General features: G+C 46.4%; 1 protein-coding gene across 1 annotated transcript in view; it reads right to left on the bottom strand.

Moving 5' to 3' along the window:
• Positions 1–22,500, bottom strand: part of LOC126982220 (protein lava lamp-like) — a 163,372-nt gene that overhangs the window by 102,696 nt on the left and 38,176 nt on the right. Inside the window, exons 4-9 of the mRNA XM_050834142.1 lie at positions 21,218–21,307; positions 19,087–19,710; positions 17,609–17,677; positions 11,112–11,333; positions 9,404–9,533; positions 8,315–8,460 (exon numbers count right to left, since the gene is read on the bottom strand). Coding sequence (XP_050690099.1) covers positions 8,315–8,460; positions 9,404–9,533; positions 11,112–11,333; positions 17,609–17,677; positions 19,087–19,710; positions 21,218–21,307 — 1,281 coding nt within the window. The remainder of the gene's footprint in view (positions 1–8,314; positions 8,461–9,403; positions 9,534–11,111; positions 11,334–17,608; positions 17,678–19,086; positions 19,711–21,217; positions 21,308–22,500) is intronic.

The raw sequence follows: 22,500 nt of genomic DNA, 5'->3' as shown, positions 1-22,500 counted from the left end.
GGTGAGGAGGAGGAGGAGATGAGGAAGGAGAGGAGGAGGAGGAGGAGGAGGAGGAGGAGGAGGAGCAATGGTTCGTTGGAGGGGAAAAGAGCTGCAGCCTCTCCACCTGTCCTCTTATTTAAGGGTCTAGACACGCAGACGCGAATCGGTGCCCGTTGCTGATGTGGCCTTGACTCCCTGACGCCACCCACACCTGCTCGTAGCGCTACACCTGCTCTCGATGTGGGTACTTTGTGTGGCTTCGTCTTTTTCACGATCGATGGGGCTAAAATAGTTTGAGTTTTTCTTTTTCTCTACAGTATATTATTATCCCGACTCTCTCTCTCTCTCTCTCTCTGGAACAATGTGATGCTGCCTCGTAAATCAAGTTAGGTAATCATCGTACCCACCCCTTGACAGGTTGTTGTTGTTGTTGTTGTTGTTGTTGTCATCAGTGGTGGTGGTGGTGGTGTTATATTACATCTAGCTTTTTTTTCTTTTTTATTCTACCCTTTTCAGGTGGAAGGGAACGTCACCCAAAATGGACTCCCTCTCTTGAGTCTCACTACTTCATCGCTAAGTGTTCCTCGCCCCGCCAGGTGTGAGGTGGCGGGGCAGGTGAGGAAGACCCGGCACCTTGCGACTCACCTTGGGCGCCAGACGACCCTTCTTACAGGTAATCGACCTTCCGACCAACCAGCGCCCGCGGAAGGGAGTGCGCGACGGCGGCCGGAGGGTGTAGCACGGTGGCTGGGGCTGCCCGATGACCAGCGTACCCTCGGAATAACCAACCACCTCCACCCCCACACCTCCTCCTTCCTTTCCCATATCTTCCACAGCTCTTTTTATTAATCAAAAGTATAGTAAGAAGAAGTGGTTTAGTAGATCAGGTACAGTGAGGGAAAGGAAAGACAGTAGGAGTGAACAGCTGTATGGTGTAGGTTTGTTAATTGTTCTACGGTACGAATTGTTTATCAGGCACCTTATTTGTATACCCCCGACGTGCTGGGGAGTATGTTTCATTTATATCACTCCCCATCAACCGCCCATGGTTCAGACAGATGCATTAACGAACATCAATCCTCTCCTCCTCCTCCTCCTTTCTCTTCTTCACCCACAGCTTTTCTTTATCATTTTTCTCCTTCTCCGTAAATGACACCAACAGAAGCATCACCCAACACCAGCCCTATCCACCCCCGCCCCCCCTCTCCTCTCTTTTCTTCACTCATCTCCACAGCCTTTTTATATATTGCTCCTTCTCCGCCCATATCACCGACCTCTCCACCCCCTCCTCCTTTCTTTTATTCACCCATGCATATCCATAGCTCATCTTTTATATTGTTTCTCCCCCACCGCTCAGGATACCTCTCCTCTTCTCCTCCCTTCTCCGTGTATTGAACCACCTGAGGGCCATTCATTTCGCCTCCTCTCTAATTGCTGCGGTAATTAAACGGCTCACCACTGTTATCTCTCTCGCCTAATTACTGGAGGGACCAATTTGCTCCTCACGCTGTCTTTACTCACGTCGACTTTCCGCTCTTACCGAACCTGAACGCTCTTTTTTTATTTCTTGCTCTGCGCTTATTAGTCTCGTATTTTATCCTTAATTAGCGTTCCGTTGCGTGGTCTGCTCCCTGCCTCTCCCCGTATCCCTTTACTCCACTGTACTTACTCTTTCCTTTCTCATTCCCTCCTTCCATCACTCATCGTCTTACTCTCATCCTCTCTCTCCTTCCCTTCCTGCCGGTCTCTATTCCTGCCATCTTTCGTCCATCAACTCTTCCTCTCTATACCCCTTCCCTTTATCTATACTTCTTACCCCATTTCATCATTCCCTTTATCACTCTCCTCTCCCTCTACTCCTTTCTTTCTCCACCCCTCACCCGGCTTTCGCTCCACCAACCACCCACTTATACCTCCACGTAAGGGAAGGAGCAATGATGGGCGTTGCTCCCGGGGCAAAGATTAATGATGCCGCGCGGAGCTTCTTCCCTACAAAAAACAGCGCTATGCAGTACGATGTGGTTGGTCCGCCCAATCCCCCTACCCTCCCTCTCCCGGCCGCCAGGCATACGTCCGCGGCGGGTCACTGTGCCCACACGACCATACTGACACACTTTTCCAGGTGGGTCAGGCACGGACGCCCCTGTCCGCCTACCTGCCTTCCCGCCCTCTCTTCATTCCAGCTGGCCCGCGCTGCCCGTCTGTTTGCCCTCCCCTCGCCCTTCATCCGGCCTCGACCACCGCTAACCGGACTCGCTTCCACCCGTTAGTATCACCACCACCCACACCATCACCACAAACCCGCACCACCACCACCACCCATGCCCCAGATCAGTACACCATTGTCCACCCAACACCAAAATCAAAATTACTGTCTGTAGTACACACCTTCCCGTCCACCCGTTAGCCACCACCACCATCACCACCCACACCACCACAAACCGGCACCACCACCACCACTTCCACCCACACCACAGACCGGTCCACCCTCGTCCACCCACCACCAATATCAAAACCACGGACTCATGTAAACAGCGCCTTCCCTCCACCTCCCCTACCTGCATGACAACACCTGTGAGGATGCTGTCTCTCTACTACCGTTATGCTCCCTTCCGCTTTCACTTCGCCCCTAACGGTCAGTCCCAAGTGGCCCCATTGGGAGTTTTAGCACTATTTAAATGAAGTCCATCGAGTATCACAATGTAAAAAACGAAATACCGCTAACTCATCCAGGCGCAAAAAAAAAAAAAAAAAAAAAAAAAAAAAAACCAGACCAGACCACACGTGACTGCCATTATACACAACATTACAACTACTCTCACCACAACCATGTATATACCCTTTTCAACCACCTACACCACAACCACCTACCATAAAACCAACCATATTACACAACACCACATCAACAACAAAAACAGCATTATTAGCTAACTAAACACTATCCCAACCCTAATCAGTACCCCACAAAACACACACACACACACACACACACACACACACACACACACACACACACACACACACACACACACACACACACACACAACTGTTGTATCGAATGGTCCACTAAACACATGACGTCTTAGTTATCGCGCCCCAACACGAAAGGATGAACTGGAAAAACAGGAATGCGTGAAAAATTGGATGAGGAATGAGGATGAGATCGGAGACTACGAGAGCAGGAGAAGGAGGACGAGGAGAGGGAGGAGGAGGGGGAGAAAGAAGAAGAGTAAAAGGTCACGGATACCTGTGATTACCCCGTCAAAAGGTAGGACAGCCCTTAATTGTTACACCTCACGACCTGGGGAGGACCGGAGGAGGAGATTAAGAAGAAAGTCTGGGGGCCACGATTAACCGACCGGCCGGAGCGCATGAAGAATGGACCGTAAGAAAGAAGTAAGGCCTGAGGGTGGAAAAAAAAATATCACCACCACTAAATCATGTTTTCTCTGACTCAGTGTATTTTACGAGAAGACTTAATTAGTACGTTGAGAGTGGAGGAGCAATATGTTAAAAAGAATTGGGATCGTGAAGACAGGATTAAAAAGAGAAGCCATGGTAAGGAACAAGAAATTGCTAGGGAAAGATATGCAAGAGATAGTAAACAAGTAAAAGAGAAGGAGAGAGGAAAACAAGGAGGAGGGTTGAGGAGGGAAATGGAAGAAGTTTATGATAAGGAAAGGGAGGAGACGACAAGAAAATGAAAGAATGAAAGAGGTAAGGAATGGAAGGATTATGGAAAGCAAGGGAGAGAAAAGGAGATAATGACATGCAAATTACAGGTAGGAGAAGACAAAGAATATGCTAAAGAGGGGAGAATAAGAGAAGAGAAAGAAAGTAAAGAAGAAAAAGGAGATAATGAAATAAGAAAGAAGATTAAGAGTATCACGCTAGCTACTTGCTCACAAACCTACAAATACGATCATGATAATAAAGAAAAGGGAGGAAAGGAAGAAAATGTTATGTAGATTAGAGATAAGAAGCGCAGGAAATAATACGGAAAATAGGAGAAAAAAGCAAGATATGGGAGAGTAAATAAAAACTGAATAGTGCCCCGGTTAATATCAGGGGAGAGAAACCCAAAAGGAGGGAGGAAGGGACAGGTAAGGGAAGAGAAGAGGCCATGAGAGACAGGGACAGGTAAGGCAAGGAGGAAAATTAAGAGGAGGGCAGGAAACAATAAGGAAAATAAAAGAAAAATAGAAAACATGGAAAAGCAAATTAAAACGGAATAATAGAAAAAAAGTAAGAGGAAAATAAAAAGAAGTGCAGGGGAGAATATGGAAAAGAGAAAAAAAGAAAGAAAATAAGAGAAGGTAAATAAAAAAATGGGAGAAAAGAAAAAAAGTAAGAGGAAAATAAAAAGAAGTGCAGGGGAGAATATGGAAAAGAGAAAAAAATAAAGAAAATAAGAGAAGGTAAATAAAAAAAAATGGAAGAAAAGAAAAAAGTAAGAGGATGATTAAGGGGAGGACGCCAGCTACCTATTCGTAAATCTGAGGATGTCACGTGCGGGGCAACGAGAAAGAAAAAAAGGAGAATCCAGCCAGTCACTCTCAAGGCGACGGTACAGCTGCATTAATTAGTGTTTCCCCGCGGCCCTGAGGTGTGCGTTTAACCTCCATTCCCTGACCCTCCCTCTCCCCTCCCCTGCCCCTGCTTCCCTTCCCAATACACACACACACACACACACACACACACACACACACACACACACACACACACACACACCTCCCTCATGGCTACCCGTTTTACACCTGCATGCCTCGTGAATTTCTGCCTAGCTCGCCTTAACACCAAGATCTGTTAATACACTAGTCTATCCTTATGCACTATTTCCTTATTTTCTCTCACCATCTTGTCCACTATTACCTGCTATTACTATCTACCGTCTTTTCTACTTTACCTGCTATTACTTTCTACAATTGCTATTCTACTATTTCTACCGTTTTTTTTCTGTCTGTTATCTTTTATCTGTTATTTTTCACTACGTCTTCCATTTCGTCTTTGCCTATATCTGCGTCTCATCACAGCGTCTTCTCAACCACCTCCACCACCACCACAACCAACAACAACAACATCAATACTAGAAACGTAATCTGGTTATTATTCATCAGCGAGTTCGTTGCCCCGTATCTCCCTCTTCCCCCTCCACCCCCTTCCTCCCCTCTCGTCCCCAGCAGCAACACGCATCTCCCTCCCCTCCCTCTCCTCTTTATTATCCTCCTCCTTCTTCCCTCTCCCATTCCTTCTTCGTTCATTTTCTTTCCTCTCTTATTTCGCTCCATTTACTTTTCAGCCCTCTCTTATTCTCCTCCTCTTTCTTCTCTTCCTTTCTCTTTATATTTCTCCTTCCTTCTTCTTTCCCTTCCTCTTCCCTTTTCCCGTTATTCCTCTTTTCCTTTTCTTTTCCCTTTCCTCTTCTTTTTTTTCCTCTTAGTCCTCTTTCCTCTGTCCCCCTCTTTCTCTTTCACTTTCTACTCCATCCACTTCTCACTCTCCCACTCACCCTCTCATCTCCTCTCCACATCCTCCCCTCCCGGTCACCACAACACAACACAACACCAGCCCCTGAACCGCTCGCCGCCCACACTCCCCGCCCCCTCCCACGCCCATGCCACGCAGCCTCCCGTGCACCGTTGAGAGGGATCAGTAACCCTGCATGCCCTCACCTGGTATCCGATTTATCACCTGCATGTGTTTTAAGACAGGTAACATAACCCTTCATGCCCTCACCTCCTCCTAGATTTGTCATCTGCATGTTCCCTCCAAGCCGCCAAGTGTGTTCAGACAGGTAACACAACCCTCACCAGGTGTGTTCAGACAGGTAACGTAACCCTGCGTGTCCTCCCGTGGTACTCGATTTGTTACCTGTACGTTGTCCTTCAAGTCACCAGGAGTGCCCAGACAGGTAACATAACCTTTCATGCTCTCTCCTGGTACCCGTCATGTCACCTGTATGTTGCCCTTCAGGCCGCCAAGTATGCTCAGACAGGTACATAGTCACCTGTATAACCCCTGAAGTGAGCAAACCTTTCCATAAGCCACGCATGCTCGACCCTCGCCGAACCTTCAGGACGGCCACGTGGGGGTGAGGCGCACCGTGGAGGGTGTCAATGATTCCTCTCCGTACCTCTAACACCGTAAGAGGTCACCACTCACCTCGTCATGCCTCAGAAAACAGCACATTAAGTATACAGGTATTCCCTTTCATACAGCTCCCAAGGTATTGTTGTTGATGCTGCCTGCGAGTGTAGCCCAGCCGAAGACGCGTTAAGGCATGAGGAGGAGACCAGAGGAGGAAGGGATCACCATGATGCATGAGGGAGGGCTTGTAGGACGCATGACAGTGAACGGAGTAACAGAAAATCATGAGACAGGCGAATGTGAATCAGACAAAGGCGTGCAAAAGCAATTCCTACCTGCACGACTGTCATGAGGAGGGAAGATTATGGAAGAACCGACATCAAGAAAACGATCAGGGAGGGCAGGTAGGAAGCATGACACGGACGCACGGACGCTTGAGTCCAAAAAAAATAAGTCACTCCGCGCCATTGGTGTCCCTACAGGCTAAAAATGCACCTCCTGCCAATCAGGCAGGTGTGTGGGATGTCTGGCGCCTTTCGCAGGTCGCCCAGGGAAGGAAACACGGCCACACGGACTAAATCGGGCAGGTAAAATATGCAGGTGATAAATTTTCGTGGCACCCTATCGCTTAAGTCCAGTCACTGCGTCAGCTTCAAAGGGGAAGGGGAGGCGGAGAATGGAGGGGTGCAAGGGAAAGGGAGGCGATATCAGAGGAGGATGGGGAGGGGAAGATGTGGCGAAGGAGAAGGGGAAGGAAGAGTAACAGAAAAGGGGTAAAAGGGGAAGGAGAGTGGAGGGGAAGGGAAGGGAAGGGAAGGTATAGAGAGGGAGCAGAAAAAGGAAAAGAGGTAGAGTAGGGAAGGAGAGAGAAGAGAAAAGGGAGAGAAGAAAAATAAAAGAGGAAGAGTAGAGGAGGAGATAAAAAGGAGAAAGGGGAGGGGAGAGGGAGAATGGGAAGGGGAAAAGGGGTCTGAATCTGCCATCACCTGAAGCAAGATGCCCCGGTTAATGGTAGCAGGGGAGAGAAAGGCAAAAGGGGGGAGGAAGGGACAGGTAAGGGAAGAGAAGAGGGCATGAGAGACAGGGACAGGTAAGGCAAGGAGGAATGAAAGGGTAGGGAGGGCGGGAAGGGTCCGACACGAGGAGGGAGGAGGGCATGGGGAAGAAAGGGGGGCATAGGGTGGGAGGGTGGGATAGGAAACAAAAGAGGGAGAGGAAGGATAAAAAACGAGGGTCAAAGGGGGACGGGGAGGAGGGGGATCAGTTTAGGAAATACTTCAATGAGAAACCTGTTTTTTTTCTTTTTATGACTGCGTGAGTGCGTGGTGGGGGTGCGTGATGAAGGCAATGGTGCTCTGATAACACACCTAATGCGAACCTTGATAGAGGTAAGAAAATTATTCCATGGCGGCAAAAAACTAATACTCGTCCTAATACAACGAATGAACGTCACACGACAATGAAATAAAAAAGTCAGGGCAATGAACCTTCCACTCACAAACAAACAAACAAAAAATAACGATCTCGTAATAACAGCCTGATAAGAGTGGCGCCATCTCCCAACACTTGCATCCCTCCCACTCCCTGTGTGTGTGTGTGTGTGTGTGTGTGTGTGTGTGTGTGTGTGTGTGTGTGTGTGTGTGTGTGTGTGTGTGTGAACATTCAACACGAGCCCTTCCACATACCCCTTACTCGTATATACACGCAAAAAACACATATTACAATCAATTTTATCTATGAAATCTATAAATCAAAACTTAAACCAAGAAAAAGGCGCGTACGTATTGTCTGTATCCTTATATATAAAGTCCCATAGACTAAAGTATGTACGAACAAATGTTTTTCTCACAATCAGACACAACCCAAATCCACTACCAAAACAAAACTCTAAGAAGCAGAAGCTCTTGTCGGTATATTCTCAGACGCCCTCTGCCTCTCACGTCAACAAATTTCAAAGGCAAAACAGATCAATCGAGTTCTAACGTGTTCTTCAGGTTCATGGTACGGAAGAATGGTCAAACTACCAGCAGAGTAAAAAAAACTACCCTTGAAAATGCCCAAAACTCCGACGAAAGCCTTGTTAAGTATGTGTACAGTACATGAGCGCCGAAATGTTTAGGAATATGACCATAACACCTTTCGCACCACCTTAAAACCAACAGGAATTGAGTTTTCTTCCCCTCTTCACCTTTATGTCCTCTCCGCCTTCCTTCTACTATTAAAACATTAGCAAGTAAGTACTCACCTTATCGGCGCCCTCGGTCAGCTCCAGGCAGCGGAACTCCAGCAGGTCGGCGTGGTCCCTTGTGTCCTGCAGCTCCTCCCGCAGTGTTGCCGCCTCAGCCTCCAGCTCGAGCACCTTCGCCGAGAGCCACAACGCCGCCGCCCCGTCTGCCAGTACACCAACAGCAGGTTAATAAGGTATTAACAGTCAAGGTGTCTTAAGTTAACTCAAGGTGTGGGTAGGTAAGTGCTTGGGGAAGTAAGTATTGACAGTCGAGTATGGCAGGTTTTGGGTTGGATAAAATTATGAATATAAGGTTTCGTTTAGATTATTCTGCACCTTTTCGCCAGCACTGATTAAGCCTGTAGTCTATTTGATTAATTCATATACAAGAAAGTTAAGAGTCAGAGCGAGTCGGTTCGAACTCCATTCCCGCTGCGTGACGTAAACAAAGGTATCTGGTATTAATCTCCAACCCACAACCGTAAAACATGGACCATGATATAATATGGACTAAAATGAACTACCCCTGTATCATACTGTGTACATACTATGATATGGATCATTATAAACACACACACACACACACACACACACACACACACACACACACACACATTATATTATTGTGTGCCTTTACCCGTATACTACATTCTAGTACAGTAAATACATGCTTGATTTTTTTTCAGACTTCTCTCTTATGCACACAGACATATAGCTACATGTTCATGGATAAAGGGAGGTCAAGTCTCGCTAATCTCAAGATATGGCTATATAAAAGATATCTGTGGATTGCCATTTCATTCACCCCTTACTTTATTTATCAAAAAGATAAATAAAACAAAGAAATTTTTAAGAAAAAAGGAAGGGGAATGGCAGATTGCCTTTAACCCCCCAGCTGACGACGTACTGCATAATCCTACATGTTCCCCTTCTGTCTATAAACCTATGTGTATTTCATTCATTTACTTTATCAAGCCCCGCAAAGAATACCTAAATACATTTCCCACAAATACTAGATGATAATAAAGCCCACACTTGCCACGACTCGACGCATGCTGCCGTAACAACATAATAACCATCAAAGCAACAGTACATGCCCGGACGCACCTCTGCCCTGGTATTCCGGCGTGGAAGACGTGTGCGCCGCAGTGGAGGCCAGCAGCTGGTAGGACTTCTGCAGCCCCTGGTGCTCCCGTGACAGCAAGGCGTACTGGGCGGCCATCTCCTCGGCGGGGATCTGAGGACACACGGCCAGCGTTAAACATTAGTCACCCATGCAGGCGTTTTCTTTCAAGCCGCTCCTCAGAAAACGGTATTAAGGCGTTCACTTTAATATTCCATGTTTTCTTTACGAGATGAACATCAATGAGGAAATACTTAGATATACATAAATAAATATACGATTCATACTATCAATATATCTAAAATACAATAAGCTAAAAGAAATGCATTTTTATATGTAGATTAAGTTCATTAGAAGCAGCTAAATTGATAAAAATACAAGGATAATTACAAGACAATCAGGATTCACATTAACGACATTGTAGCTGTAACAAAGGAAATAAAAAAAATTTATACAGGAGAGAGAGGCAAGGAAGGGGGTGAAGAACTAATCGCATGAGTGGCGTAGTCTCCCTTTAAGGCGAAGAGAGTGTGTGGAGGTGTAGGAGAAAATGGGACGGAGATGACGTCACTTATTGGCTGACTAAGGTGGGGAGAGAGAGAGAGAGAGAGAGAGAGAGAGAGAGAGAGAGAGAGAGAGAGAGAGAGAGAGAGAGAGAGAGAGCAACATAACACAGAAGAAAATATCATAAAATATAAATAATAAACAATGTTAATCCCCGGACATGAAATCATAACTAGTTTTAACATATTAAATTAGGTCCGCTGTTTCGTGATAATTGTTTTCTCCTGATACTCATTCACGTAAATATAAATTTTCAAAACCTTGCCTGCTTCTTGCTTTCCTCCTTTCCATTATTTTTTTTTTGTGTGTTAATATTCAGTTTAAGAAAGCATCGATCTTCTGTATTATTTTCCATCTTCCATATTCTATCATGTCATACATACATATTTTACAGGCATAACGGAATATTTAATCAGAATTATTTTATTTTTTTCATTCCCAAAATTACAATATTTACAGAAAATAATGAAGCTCCCCTTTCCCTTTCCGAAGTTGTTTATGGTTAAGAAACATTTTTCTTTTCCTCTTCAGTCCCTCTTCCAGGCATCATCGACATTTACTTTGCTGCCATATATTCCTTTCGCTGGCTACTTTCAATCCCTTCATGACCAAACCGACTTAATGGAAGCTTTAAGAAGATGCGAGCTTATATTCCACACGCTTCATTTCCTCGCAAGTCTTTGTTCCCACTTGTTTGCCAACTACTGTGGCGGTGACTGGGCAGATAAAAAGAGGAAAGAAGCCATGCGTTAAGGAAAATGGAAAGTGGTAAGGCCACATACCACAAAAAAGACTAGTGTAACACCATAAATAAGGGGAAGGGGACCAAAACAATAGGGGAAAAAATGAGGTGACCTTTAAAAAATATTACAGGAAAAAAAACGTCTAGGTATGTCAACGAAAAAGGAGGCAAATGGGAAAAAAATATATAAAGAAAACATAAAAAATACCTTGGAGGACAAAAAAAAGGAACATTCATGAAAAAAAGACAAAGAAGGAGAGGAAAACGAAGCACCAATGATCAAAGAAGATAATGGACAATCTTTTACACACACAAAACAAAAACCTACAAAAACAAGTTACAAGCTAAACAATGAACCAACAAACTAACTAACTAACGTAACTTACCTCAGGCCAGGCGATTTCCTCATTGGCGTTTGTGTCAGGCGTGGAGAACAATGAGGGCGTGGACGTGCTGTACATGGGCGTGTGCGTGGGCGTCTCCTCAAAGGCGAAGGGCTGGTGGGGGGGCGTGGTCTCCGTGGGCGAGGACGAGGATGAGGACGTGGAGGCCGAGGAGGAGCACTCGTCGTCGCTAGTCTGCTCCATGACGGTGGGCAGCTCTGACACCTGAGGAGCAGACACACCTGAGTTAAGCACACCTGCACACACCCACCTAAATCAGTGCTTTCAATTACTTTAAATACTACAAGTGTGCGTGTTATCTCTCTCTCTCTCTCTCTCTCTCTCTCTCTCTCTCTCTCTCTCTCTCTCTCTCTCTCTCTCTCTCTCTCTCTCTCTCTCTCTCTCAAACACACACACACACACACACACACACACACACACACACAAACACACGAGACACGCTCCTCGTGTTAACTGGTTAACGAAGAACAACTAATGATCACGCGAAACTAATTGTGGGAATATATTAGTTAGGAGGAAGAGGAGGAGGAGGAGGAGGTGGAGGAGGAGGTGAAGAAGCAGGAGGAGGAGGAGGAGGAGGAGGAGGAGGAGGAGGAGGAGGTGGAGAAGGAGGAGAAGGAAACGATGAAAGAAGTCGTTAGAAAACCGTAGATTATTCCTTCATTTTACCATCATAACATTAATTCACATATCGAGTTGTGAGTGAGGTAAACTGAAGCCTGTATAAGCCACTGGTACTGTTACTTGCTGATGGGGTTCATGTCACATCTCTCAGCATCTCTCTTCCCCCGGGCATAAGGCTTGAGGCGGAAACGAAACGGCAAACCGGTCGTGGAGGGGAAAAAGAAAAGGGGGGGTCGGGGGGGTTGAAGGGGCAGGGGGAGGGGGGGATTAAAAGCAGCATCTGGGGTTATAGCTGGTGTGGTGGTTATGCTGGTGGTAGTGCTGGTGTTGGTGGTCTCGATAATGTTGATGATGAAAGAAAGAGAAAGAAAACATAGAACAAATGAGAGAAAGAGGCAAATAACAGAAAGAATTATGCAAGTGGGTTAAAAACTATATAACAATGACTAGCTGCTCTGCCTGTAAACCGTAATTTTAGAGAGCTTGATCACCTTAATTTTGCTGTCATTTTCCTGCTTTACCAGTTTATTACCACTGCCCTTAACTTGTCGTCCTCTACGTCTGTTATGAGGTTTGATTCGTTATTCCTGGCCTCTGTGTGTCCTGTATAAATAGTAGATAGAAAAAGATTAAGGGATAGAATTAAGGGCATACGAGGTGGTGGCGGTGGTGGTGGCGGCGGTGAAGGGGTTAATAAGCAAAGTAAGGTGCTGGGGGCAGACTCAAATTGGCTGGCTCGGGACTGGTTTGTTTGCCTACGTGCGTGAAGCGGCGAGGATGTCCTGCGGGGGGGACGCAATGCATGTCGAGGCCTCTTGTAACGTTAATGAGTGTGTGTGTGTGTGTGTGTGTGTGTGTGTGCCCGGGGTAGGTGATCTGCGTGTACTGTTGTGTTGTGTGGAATTATCTCGCTCCTGCTGACTACTGAGTGGCTGAGTGGCTGACCCTGATTAGCTGGCACATTAAAACCTGATGGAGCTGACTGACTCGCTAATACGACTGACTTGTTTGTTGATTCTAATTAACTGGCGGACTGATGGCTAAGCTTATATACTTACTGAGTGGATGACTGAGTAACTGACGGGGGACGGAAAGACGGACTGCCAAGACGGGAATATGCTGAATGGATTAGAGGAGGAGGACGAGGACGAGGACGAGGAGATGGGATGGAGGAGAAGGTTAATGATGATGATGATGATGATGGTGATGATAATGATACTGGCGCCACCCCGCGTAACGCACCGTGCATAGCGATCAAAGAATATAACGTATCGTAACGCTTCAAGTCTTCTCCCAGGCCACGCCCAGAGGCTGTGTGAGGCTCCACCACCGCCACCACCCCATCCACCACGATTCTCAACACTGCCACCACCCCATCCACCACGATTCTCAACACTGCCACCACCCCATCCACCACGATTCTCAACACTGCTACCACCACCAACAGTACCAACACAACCACTTTCTATATCACCACCACCACCATCACCACGATTCTCCACACTGCCACCACCACCATCACCACGATTCTCAACACTGCTACCACCACCATCTGTACCAACACTACGACTTCAACTATCACCCCACCACCACCACCACCATCACCACGATTCTCAACACTGCTACCACCACCATCTGTACCAACACTACGACTTCAACTATCACCCCACCACCACCACCACCACCATGACCCCCCACACAACCACTATGACTCCCACCACCACCACCACCACTATCACCACGATTCTGATCATCACTCTTATCACTACTGCTATCACGACCAATTGTATTAACATTGTCACTGCACACATCACCACGACAACCACCACTTTTACCACTGCCGCTACCACCACCACCACTATCACTACCATCACCATCTGTATCAACACCGACTGCACATTTCACCACCACCATCTCTAGTATTACCACTGTCTGCTTCATATCCTTCTCCACACCATGACACAATCACCACCACCACCACTACCACCGCAACCACCAGTGTCAACAACCCGTCACCACTACCAAAAGGAGACGGAGTAGCGGTCAGCGTGCACCCAAAAGGAAGCTGAGCACTTTCATACTAATCCATATTGAAGGCGAGCCAAACGATGATGGAAATTAATAAAGGTTGTGTGATAAAAAGAGAAAGGAGGAAAAGATAGAAAGCGAAAGAAAGATCGAAGGAAAGAAGAAAGAAAGAATGAATGAACGAACGAAAGAAACAAAGAATGAATGAATGAACAAACGAAAGACTGAAAGAAAGAAAGGAAGGTAAGAAAAGAAAACACGATGAAGGAAAAAAATAAAGAAAGAGAAGAAAAGAAAAAAAAGAGAGGAAACGGGAAATAAAGAAAACAGAAAAGTAGAAAATATAAGTGATACATGAAAAAAAAATCTAAAAACTGAGTAACAAACGAGACAAAATACAATAAAAAAAACATAAAACCGTACGAAGATGACGATAAAGAAAGAATAAATCCACAGAAACTTAAGACAAACGACACCACAACAGGTTTCATGGAATCCTTAATGGCAAGAGAGTGAATGTCAACACACACACACACACACACACACACACAAACACACACGGGGGAAGACGAGGTGGTGCTGGCGTGGGAATCGTCTTGAGTATAGCGCAGCGCCTGGGGAAACAGTAATGGTGGTGGTGGTGGTGGTGTTAGTGGTGGTGGTGTTAGTGGTGGTGGTGGTGGTGGTGGTGTTAGTGGTGGTGGTGGTGGTGGTGTTAGTGGTGGTGGTGGTGGTGGTGGTGGTGGTGGTGGTGTTAGTGGTGGTGGTGGTGGTGGTGGTGTACATTTTTCGAAGGCTGTGGTTACCCAACAATGATCCTCAGGGCTGTTGCTTGGAGCCCGTTATTCTTTTCCCTGATCGAGTCTCATTAATCGGCTTATGAGCGGTTATGTGTTGAGCAATGCACGTTTGTAAACATCATTATGCGTGTGTGATGTATGTATGTTCTGAGTGTCATCCTCATCTACTTGCTTATCTATTATTTTTACTATATCGTCATCAGATCATTCCTCTAAGGTTATTTACGGTAAGGTCTCAACGGACTTAAATAATTTCTGTCACAAGTAATCAGCGAGGCACATCACACCTCAGGCGACTCATCCAGTCAGTCAAGTTCTGCCTCTTCAACGCCTCTTTGTCTCCTCTCACTCCTCCAGTAGGCTACTCTTCTGTGACCTTCCCCTTTATCTCCAAGTCTTCGCTTTGTTCTCTTCACTTCTATTTTTTTTTATTCTTCAACCCATCTTCTCTTGCCGTATATGTCTTTCGATTCTTATTTGTTCCTTCTACACTTCTCCGTCTCTCATTGTTTCTTTTTCTCGTATTGTTCGTTTCGTCATACTACTTCTTGGTCTCGTCGGCTATTTTTCATGTTTCCTCCAGCTCTCCGGTTCTCTGCACTTCATATCCTTTGTCTTTATCCCTTGACCCTTTCCCTTCTGCCTCTCCTCCATCCTTCTTCTCGTCTCCCTTTACATCGGCACTCCCTCCTCCTCCTCCTCAAGCTCTTCCACCCTTTAGCGTTACAGAAGCATCGAGTCCCACATTCTTCGGGAAATGTGGAAACTCTAGGGAGGAGGAAACTTAAGTGGAACAGAGCCATTGACTTTACAAACGAGAATTTGACCGAGGTGGAGTTACGAAAGCTTAACACCGGGAGCTACGAACCACCTCATTTTCTCCTATACTCCCATCATTACAAACTCGTTCCAATGTCGTTTTCTTTCTTATGGTTTCTATTATCATTATTACTATTACCATTACTACTGCCTTCACCCGCCGGCGGATTCATCACCTTTTTCTTATTTCCACTTTTCTATTTTTTTTTCCCATTCATTCATCCACCTCGCTTCTCTCTTATCTTCCATGCATCCATTCACCCCTCTTCCCCTTTAATCTCCTATCCACTTCCCATCCACACATCCCCTCCTCTCCTCTCCTGTTTTCCCATCAACCACCCATCCCTCTCTCCTCTGGCATCCTCTCCTCTCCTTTCCTTTCCTCTCCTCTCTTCTTCTCTCCTCTCCTCTTCTTTCCTCACTTATCTCCTCCTTATCCATCCATACCTGCCTTCTCCTCCCCTATCTTCCCATCTAGTTATTCATCCACTCATCCACATCCTCCCTCCAGCATACCACACACACCTCAGCACTCACCCACCTCACCTCTTCGCACCTGATCGACACGCACATAAAACAAGACTAAGGAGACAGGTGTTCCCACGCTCACCTGCAACCAGTCCAACTACCCCCCCCCCCTCCCCCCGGCCGTGCAATCACCAAGTAGTACATTTCATTACGCGAGAACGAGCGAACAAGCGATGATGATGATGATGATGAATGATGATGATAAAAACTGGCCTCTGATGTAACGGTACTAGACGGTGGCCGCTACTTGCTACTTATGGTGGTGGTGGTGGTGGTGCTTGTGACTGTGGTGGAGGGGGGGAAGGGGAGGTGAAGGAGGGAGAGGGTGAGAGAGAGGAGGAGGGGGTCATAACAGCTGCAGGACTTGACTCTTCATAAGCTTGACGTAAGAGCTGGATTGCATCGGAGCCTCCCGGTGTGGGGTTAGGTTAATTGGGACTCCTCCTCGCCGCCGCCGCCGCCTTGACAAACATCCGCCTGACACAGTAACAAAGTGGAACAGTGGTGGTGGTGGTGGTGGCGGCGATAGGTGTGGTGGTGATGGTGGTGGTGGAGTTATACAAGACAACCCCCGTTACACCCATCTCTTCCTCCTTTATCATCTTCGTTTTCTTATTTTACTTCTTCTTCTTCTTCTTCTTCTTCTTCTTCTTCTTCTTCTTCATCTTCTTTTTCTTCTTCTTCTTCTTCTTTTTTTCTTTTTCTTCTTCTTCTTCTTCTTCGTCATGTTCTTGTTTTTCCTCATATTTTCCTTCTCCTTTTACAACTTCTTATCTTTTCCATCTTTCTTCATAATATTATTCCTCTTCCTCCTCCTCCTCCTCCTCCTCCTCCTCTTCTTCATCTTCCCAGTCCTGGAGGCAAACTTGAGAGGGCGTGGATGGGAATGGAATGACCTTGAGGGAAGTGTAACGTACGAGACTCCTCCGGGAAGGTTAATTACGTGTGTGTGTGTGTGTGTGTGTGTGTGTGTGTGTGTGTGTGTGTGTGTGTGTGTGTGTGTGTGTGTGTGTGTGTGAACGGCCTGGAGTTGGGGTGTGGCCAGGGAAAAACTCCACGGGGGATGCTGGGTAAACGGGGGGGAGGGGAGGAGAGGGGAGGGGAGGGTAGGGGAGGGGAGGGGAGGGGAAGGGAAGAGAGGTGAGAGAAGGGAAGAAGAGGGGAGGGGAGGGGTGGGGAAGAGAGGTGAGAGAAGGGAAGAAGAGGGGAGGGGAGGGGAGGGGATGAGAGGTGAGAGAAGGGAAGAAGAAGGGAGGGGAGGGGAGGGGATGAGAGGTGAGAGAAGGGAAGAAGAAGGGAGGGGAGGGGAGGGGAAGGATGTTAAAGTAATACTATGAAGCCGAGGTCAAGGGAAGGAGTAAAAGAGAAGGAAGAAGTGCAGGGAGGGGATATAAAGTTGTGGGGAAGGAAGGATGAAAAACGAAGCAAAGGTTTGAGGAAGGGGGAAAAAATGCAATGGTGGAAGAATATGGAGAAAGGGAAGGATGAGAAGAAAAGCGATGGGGTAGAAGTAAGGGAAAAAAATGGTAAATAGAAGGGAATGAAGAGAGAAGTGAAGGAATGAGGGATGGGAAAGAAAACAGCAGGAGGGAAAATGTCAATAAAGGGAAGGGAAGATGAGGAAGTAAATTATGAAGCTAGGGCATAAGAGGCACATGGCAGAGGGTAAAGGAGACTCACCTTGACGCAGGACTCCCGGCGGGCGTGCCAGGCGGGCGGCAGGGGGGGCGGGACAAGGCACTCGGTCTCCTAAGGAAGGCAAGGAGAGGTTAGAGCGGCGGAAGGGTAACACTGTCTTCTTCCCGGCTTTTGTTGTCGTTAAAAGCAGAGTTATTAAATTCCAAGTGCTGGGATAAGTTCTTGTGGCACAATGTTAGGAATATATATCTATCTGTCTCTCTATCTCTATGAATCTATCTATATCTTTCTCTCTATTGATACGACAGACAGTAATCGGTCTTTCTTATCCTTTGTGTTCGTTATCTTCAGCTTGACATGAAAATAAGTAAAGGATATATATTTATCTGTCTCACTCTCTATCTCTATCAATCTATCTATCTCTTTCTCTTTAGTGATACGACAGACAGTAATCGGTCTTTCTTATCCTTTGTGTTCGTTATCTTCAGCTTGACATGAAAACAAGTAAAGGAATATATATTTATCTGTATCTCTCTCTATCTCTATCAATCTATCTATCTCTTTCTCTTTAGTGATACGACAGACAGTAACCGGTCTTTCTTATCCTTTGTGTTCGTTATCTTCAGCTTGACATGAAAACAAGTAAAGGAATATATTTTTATCTGTGTCTCTCTCTATCTCTACCAATCTATCTATCTCTTTCTCTTTAGTGATACGACAGACAGTAACCGGTCTTTCTTATCCTTTGTGTTCGTTATCTTCAGCTCGACATGAAAACAAGTAAAGGAAACACAAGTAACAAGTAAAAGAAAATCACGGATCATTGTATATAACATCACGTATCAACTGTTTGTGCTCACTGGGAACTGTTTAGGTTTACTACATCATACTTACAATCCTGCTTTAGCAAACCACAAGGGCACCACCAGACAAGACAGCAAGTAGTATATAAAGCAACAGTAAACAAATAAAAAATAACCAGGGAGGGATGCACCAGGCGGTTCCCACGAGTGACCTTGTTCGCAGCGAGGCTCAACCTGAAATACCTGTTGACTAGTTTTTTTTACCTGACTGAGACTATTTTGATTATTTTTATACAATCATTATATTCTTCAGCATAGAACTTTTGTGCGTCGTATGCCTTGTTATCTAAAACGCTGTATGTTCAGGTGTGTAAGATAAACTAGTTAACATACGTGGGTAGACAGAGGTAAAGACTTGCAAACAGACGATTTTGATTAAATGTCTTTGGAAATCTTGTTTAGTGTCTTTGTGCTCTGACTGAATATAAGAAATGGTCAACTTTATTTGTATTAGTCCTGATTTCTACGTCAAAGATTAAAAAAATTACGGCAATTAGGAAGAACCGCAAAGAAAAGGGCAGACGGGCAGATCCTTTGGGGTCAACTAAAAAATTAACTATTTCTACAATTATTAAAGTCACAAAACAATTAGATTACTTACTCCTGGCCTCTCCCTCTCCCTCTCCCTCTCTCCCCTCCCCCTCTCCTTCTACTCACCAGGTCCACAATCCTGACCTGCTGCTCCTCCATCATCATCTTCTGCTCCTCCATCACCTGTTTCTGCTCCTCCATCACGTGCTTTTGTGCTTCCATCACCCGCCGCTGCTCCTCCACCTGCTGCGTCTTCGCCCCGACCTCCTCCTCCAGCATCTTCTTCTCGTTCTCGTATTCCTCCGTAAGCTTCTCATACTCCTCACACAGACGTTGCTTTTCCTCCTCAGACTCTTGCTGCTGCTGCGTGAGCTGCTGAAGCTGCTGAAGCTGCTCCTCGTTTTGACTCTTCTGGAGCTCAAGGTCTTGTTTGAGTCGCTCGATCTCTGCTAATAAGGCGTCTGTGGGCTGCTGGGGAGGGTCTGTGGGCTGTTCCTGTTGGTCTGGGTCCGGACTGGGCTTGTTGACTGCGGGGACGGGCATTGCGGGGGCTGAAGGGGCGGGGTCGTGGTCGTGGTCGTGGTGGTGGTGGTCGTGGCTCATGGTCATTATGCTCGCCTCGTCTACGGCCTCGAGACGCAGGGCGATGACTGGCAGGCAGGGGGTGCTGCTGGAGGTTGTGGGGCTGCTGACGATGATGCTGTTGAGGGAGCTGCTGCTGCTGCTGTTGTTGTTGCCAGCACATGGTTCCTGCCGAGAATGGTGATGTTAGACAAACGATCGAGGTCGTAGAATACTAGGAAGAGACTTTACATCGGAACAACAAGCAACGTGTGTCTTTTTCCTATTAAAACACTAAACATGCAACACATACAAACAATATCAAGTGTGAACAACAAGTGACTTCCCAGAACCCCCACGGGACTATACTAACATATTTAATCCAGAACATAAAATACTAGGAAAAAAACTACTATCTATGGAGCTATTTCCTATTCATCGTATCTTTCATCACAGTACATCAACATTCTACACCGCACATAACTTCCTAGAACTTGCAACCCCAAGCCTGCACTACAACAATTCATGGAGAGCACAAAATACCAGGAAGCAGCAATCGTCGGCAGAATAACATGTAACACAGGCCGCTTCCCTTCTTCAGATTCCTCCAAGCATCCATCTACGTACATCAGGCGCATCATAACTAACCCGGGCCTTCTCATTTTGGTTCCCCGCGCATCTCCATTAGTCGCATCATCGCCCAAAAGTAACAACAATAGACACCCCTTGCAGACTTTTCCCGGGACCGCTCAGGACTCGGGAAGGGTGTTAGCAGGCGAGGGATGGCCAGGTGGAGCTTCACACGTCCCCAGGTGACCCGCCTCGCATATCAACAGGTAATAGGTAGGAGGGAAGGTAGGCGGGTAGATGGGTACGTACGTAGGTAGGTAGGTAGGTAGGTAGGCCGCCGACGCCAACACACCGAGCGACCTCCTGACACACTCACACACTCACTTGAGCCTCTCGCCACCTCGTCAGGGGCCAAACAACACACCTACACGCCACCAGCTCCCCGTTAGTCGTTTTCTTTACATCCCCGACGACGAGACGGGTCAAAGAGAAGCCTCCCCTGCCACCCCTGTACCCCTACACCCCTGCCCCGCCTGATTTATTGCATGGGAGAAAAAATAAATGATTTTCGTGTGCTAAAGGGGAGGCTTAACTAACTGTACATCCCTTCCTTGGTAGCGTACGGCTCTCTCCCAGGGTACATTAGCAAGTATTTATTTTTTCTTCTCCATCTATCTATCATCTTTCTATCCAACTTTATGCTTAGGTAACCGTAAATGCCTTCCTTGGTAGCGTACGGCTCTCTCCCAGGGTACATTAGCAAGTATTTATTTTTTCTTCTCTATCTATCTATCATCTTTCTATCCAACTTTATGCTTAGGTAACCGTAAATGCCTTTTTTGATAGTGTCCGGTCCTCTCCCAAGTTATATTAGGAAGTATATATATTTTTTTTCTCTCTTATCTGTCTATCCCTCTATGTATCTGCTTAGCTAACTGTAAATGCCTTCTTTGATAGTGTTCGGTTCTCTCCCAAGTTATATTAGGAAGTATATATATTTTTTCACTCTTATCTGTCTATCCCTCTATTTATCTGCTTAGCTAACTGTAAATGCCTTCCTTGGTAGTGTCCGGTTCTCTCCCAAGCTTTATCAGGAAGTTGTTGTTTTTTTCTCTTTCTATCTCACCTTGTCTTTAGCCTTCCCTCCATCCTTCGCACCGGCGGCTCCCTCCTTCTGCCTCTTGCCACTCGCCCCGGACCCTCCGCCGCCGCGAGTCTGGAAAACGGGAAGAATCGTCAGTCAGGCATTGGAGAAAACGGGAAGAATCGTCAGACAGGCATTGGAGAAAACGGGAAGAATCGTCAGACAGGCATTGGAGAAAACGGGAAGAATCGTGTCAGGCATTGGAGAAAACGGGAAGAATCGTCAGACAGGCATTGGAAAAAACGGGAAGAATCGTCAGTCAGGCATTGAAAAAACGGGAAGAATCGTCAGTCAGGCATTGGAAAAAACGGGAAGAATCGTCAGTCAGGCATTGAAAAAACGGGAAGAATCGTCAGACAGGCATTGGAAAAAACGGGAAGAATCGTCAGACAGGCATTGGAGAAAACGGGAAGAATCGTCAGACAGGCATTGCTGCAGTTCCTTGGGTTCGGTGTCTAGGCGGAAGGGTCACAGGGAACAATAATTAATACTATACACAATACATAGCCATACAAACATTCCTCCATACTCATTTACACGTAGAAAACAAGGAAAATGCTGAAACGAAGCAACCAGGTGTTTTACGACCCTGCTGTTAGTTGAATAATCGATGTACCCGGAGGAAACTTAACCTGTGTGTGTGTGTGTGTGTGTGTGTGTGTGTGTGTGTGTGTGTGTGTGTGTGTGTGTGTACCTGAGCCAGGAGTTACTATCAACATGACCTTCCACGTTGGCAACACGAGTCAGCACACTTCGCCCCACTCCCAACACACACACACACACACACACACACACACACACACACCTCAGCTTCCGCCTCTACTGGGTGCCGAGTACTGTCTTGTTGCTTCCTGAGATGACTGTGTACTTTGTTCAGCTCCATGAAGTTCCCAGAAAAAAGTCAATAAAAGGGAGCTTGTAGAATTCAAAAACTTCTAAAGAAAGTGAAGTATATACAAATGACTCCTTACTAATTGCTTGGGTAAAATGTTTATGAAAAAAGTGTTACCCCGATATCCTAACTGGTCTCTCTGGCCAATGGAAGGTAAATATTCCTCGTCAATAAACACAGGCGAAGCTGCGCCATCCGCCTTATCAACACTACCTTCCCGGCTTTCACCAGATATAATTTATCATACAACACACAAGGAACCGCTGCTCGCCGCCTGTTCCTGCCCGGTCTTCACACGGAGGACCACGACTTAGCAGCTGCAGGCTAACCACTCTGCCACCGCGGTGCTACAAAAGTACACGGCGTAAAATAC

This window comes from Eriocheir sinensis, chromosome 4 (genome assembly GCF_024679095.1).
Source record: "Eriocheir sinensis breed Jianghai 21 chromosome 4, ASM2467909v1, whole genome shotgun sequence".
In the NCBI taxonomy this organism is placed as follows: domain Eukaryota; kingdom Metazoa; phylum Arthropoda; class Malacostraca; order Decapoda; family Varunidae; genus Eriocheir; species Eriocheir sinensis.
This window is presented reverse-complemented; position numbering and strand designations above follow the sequence as displayed.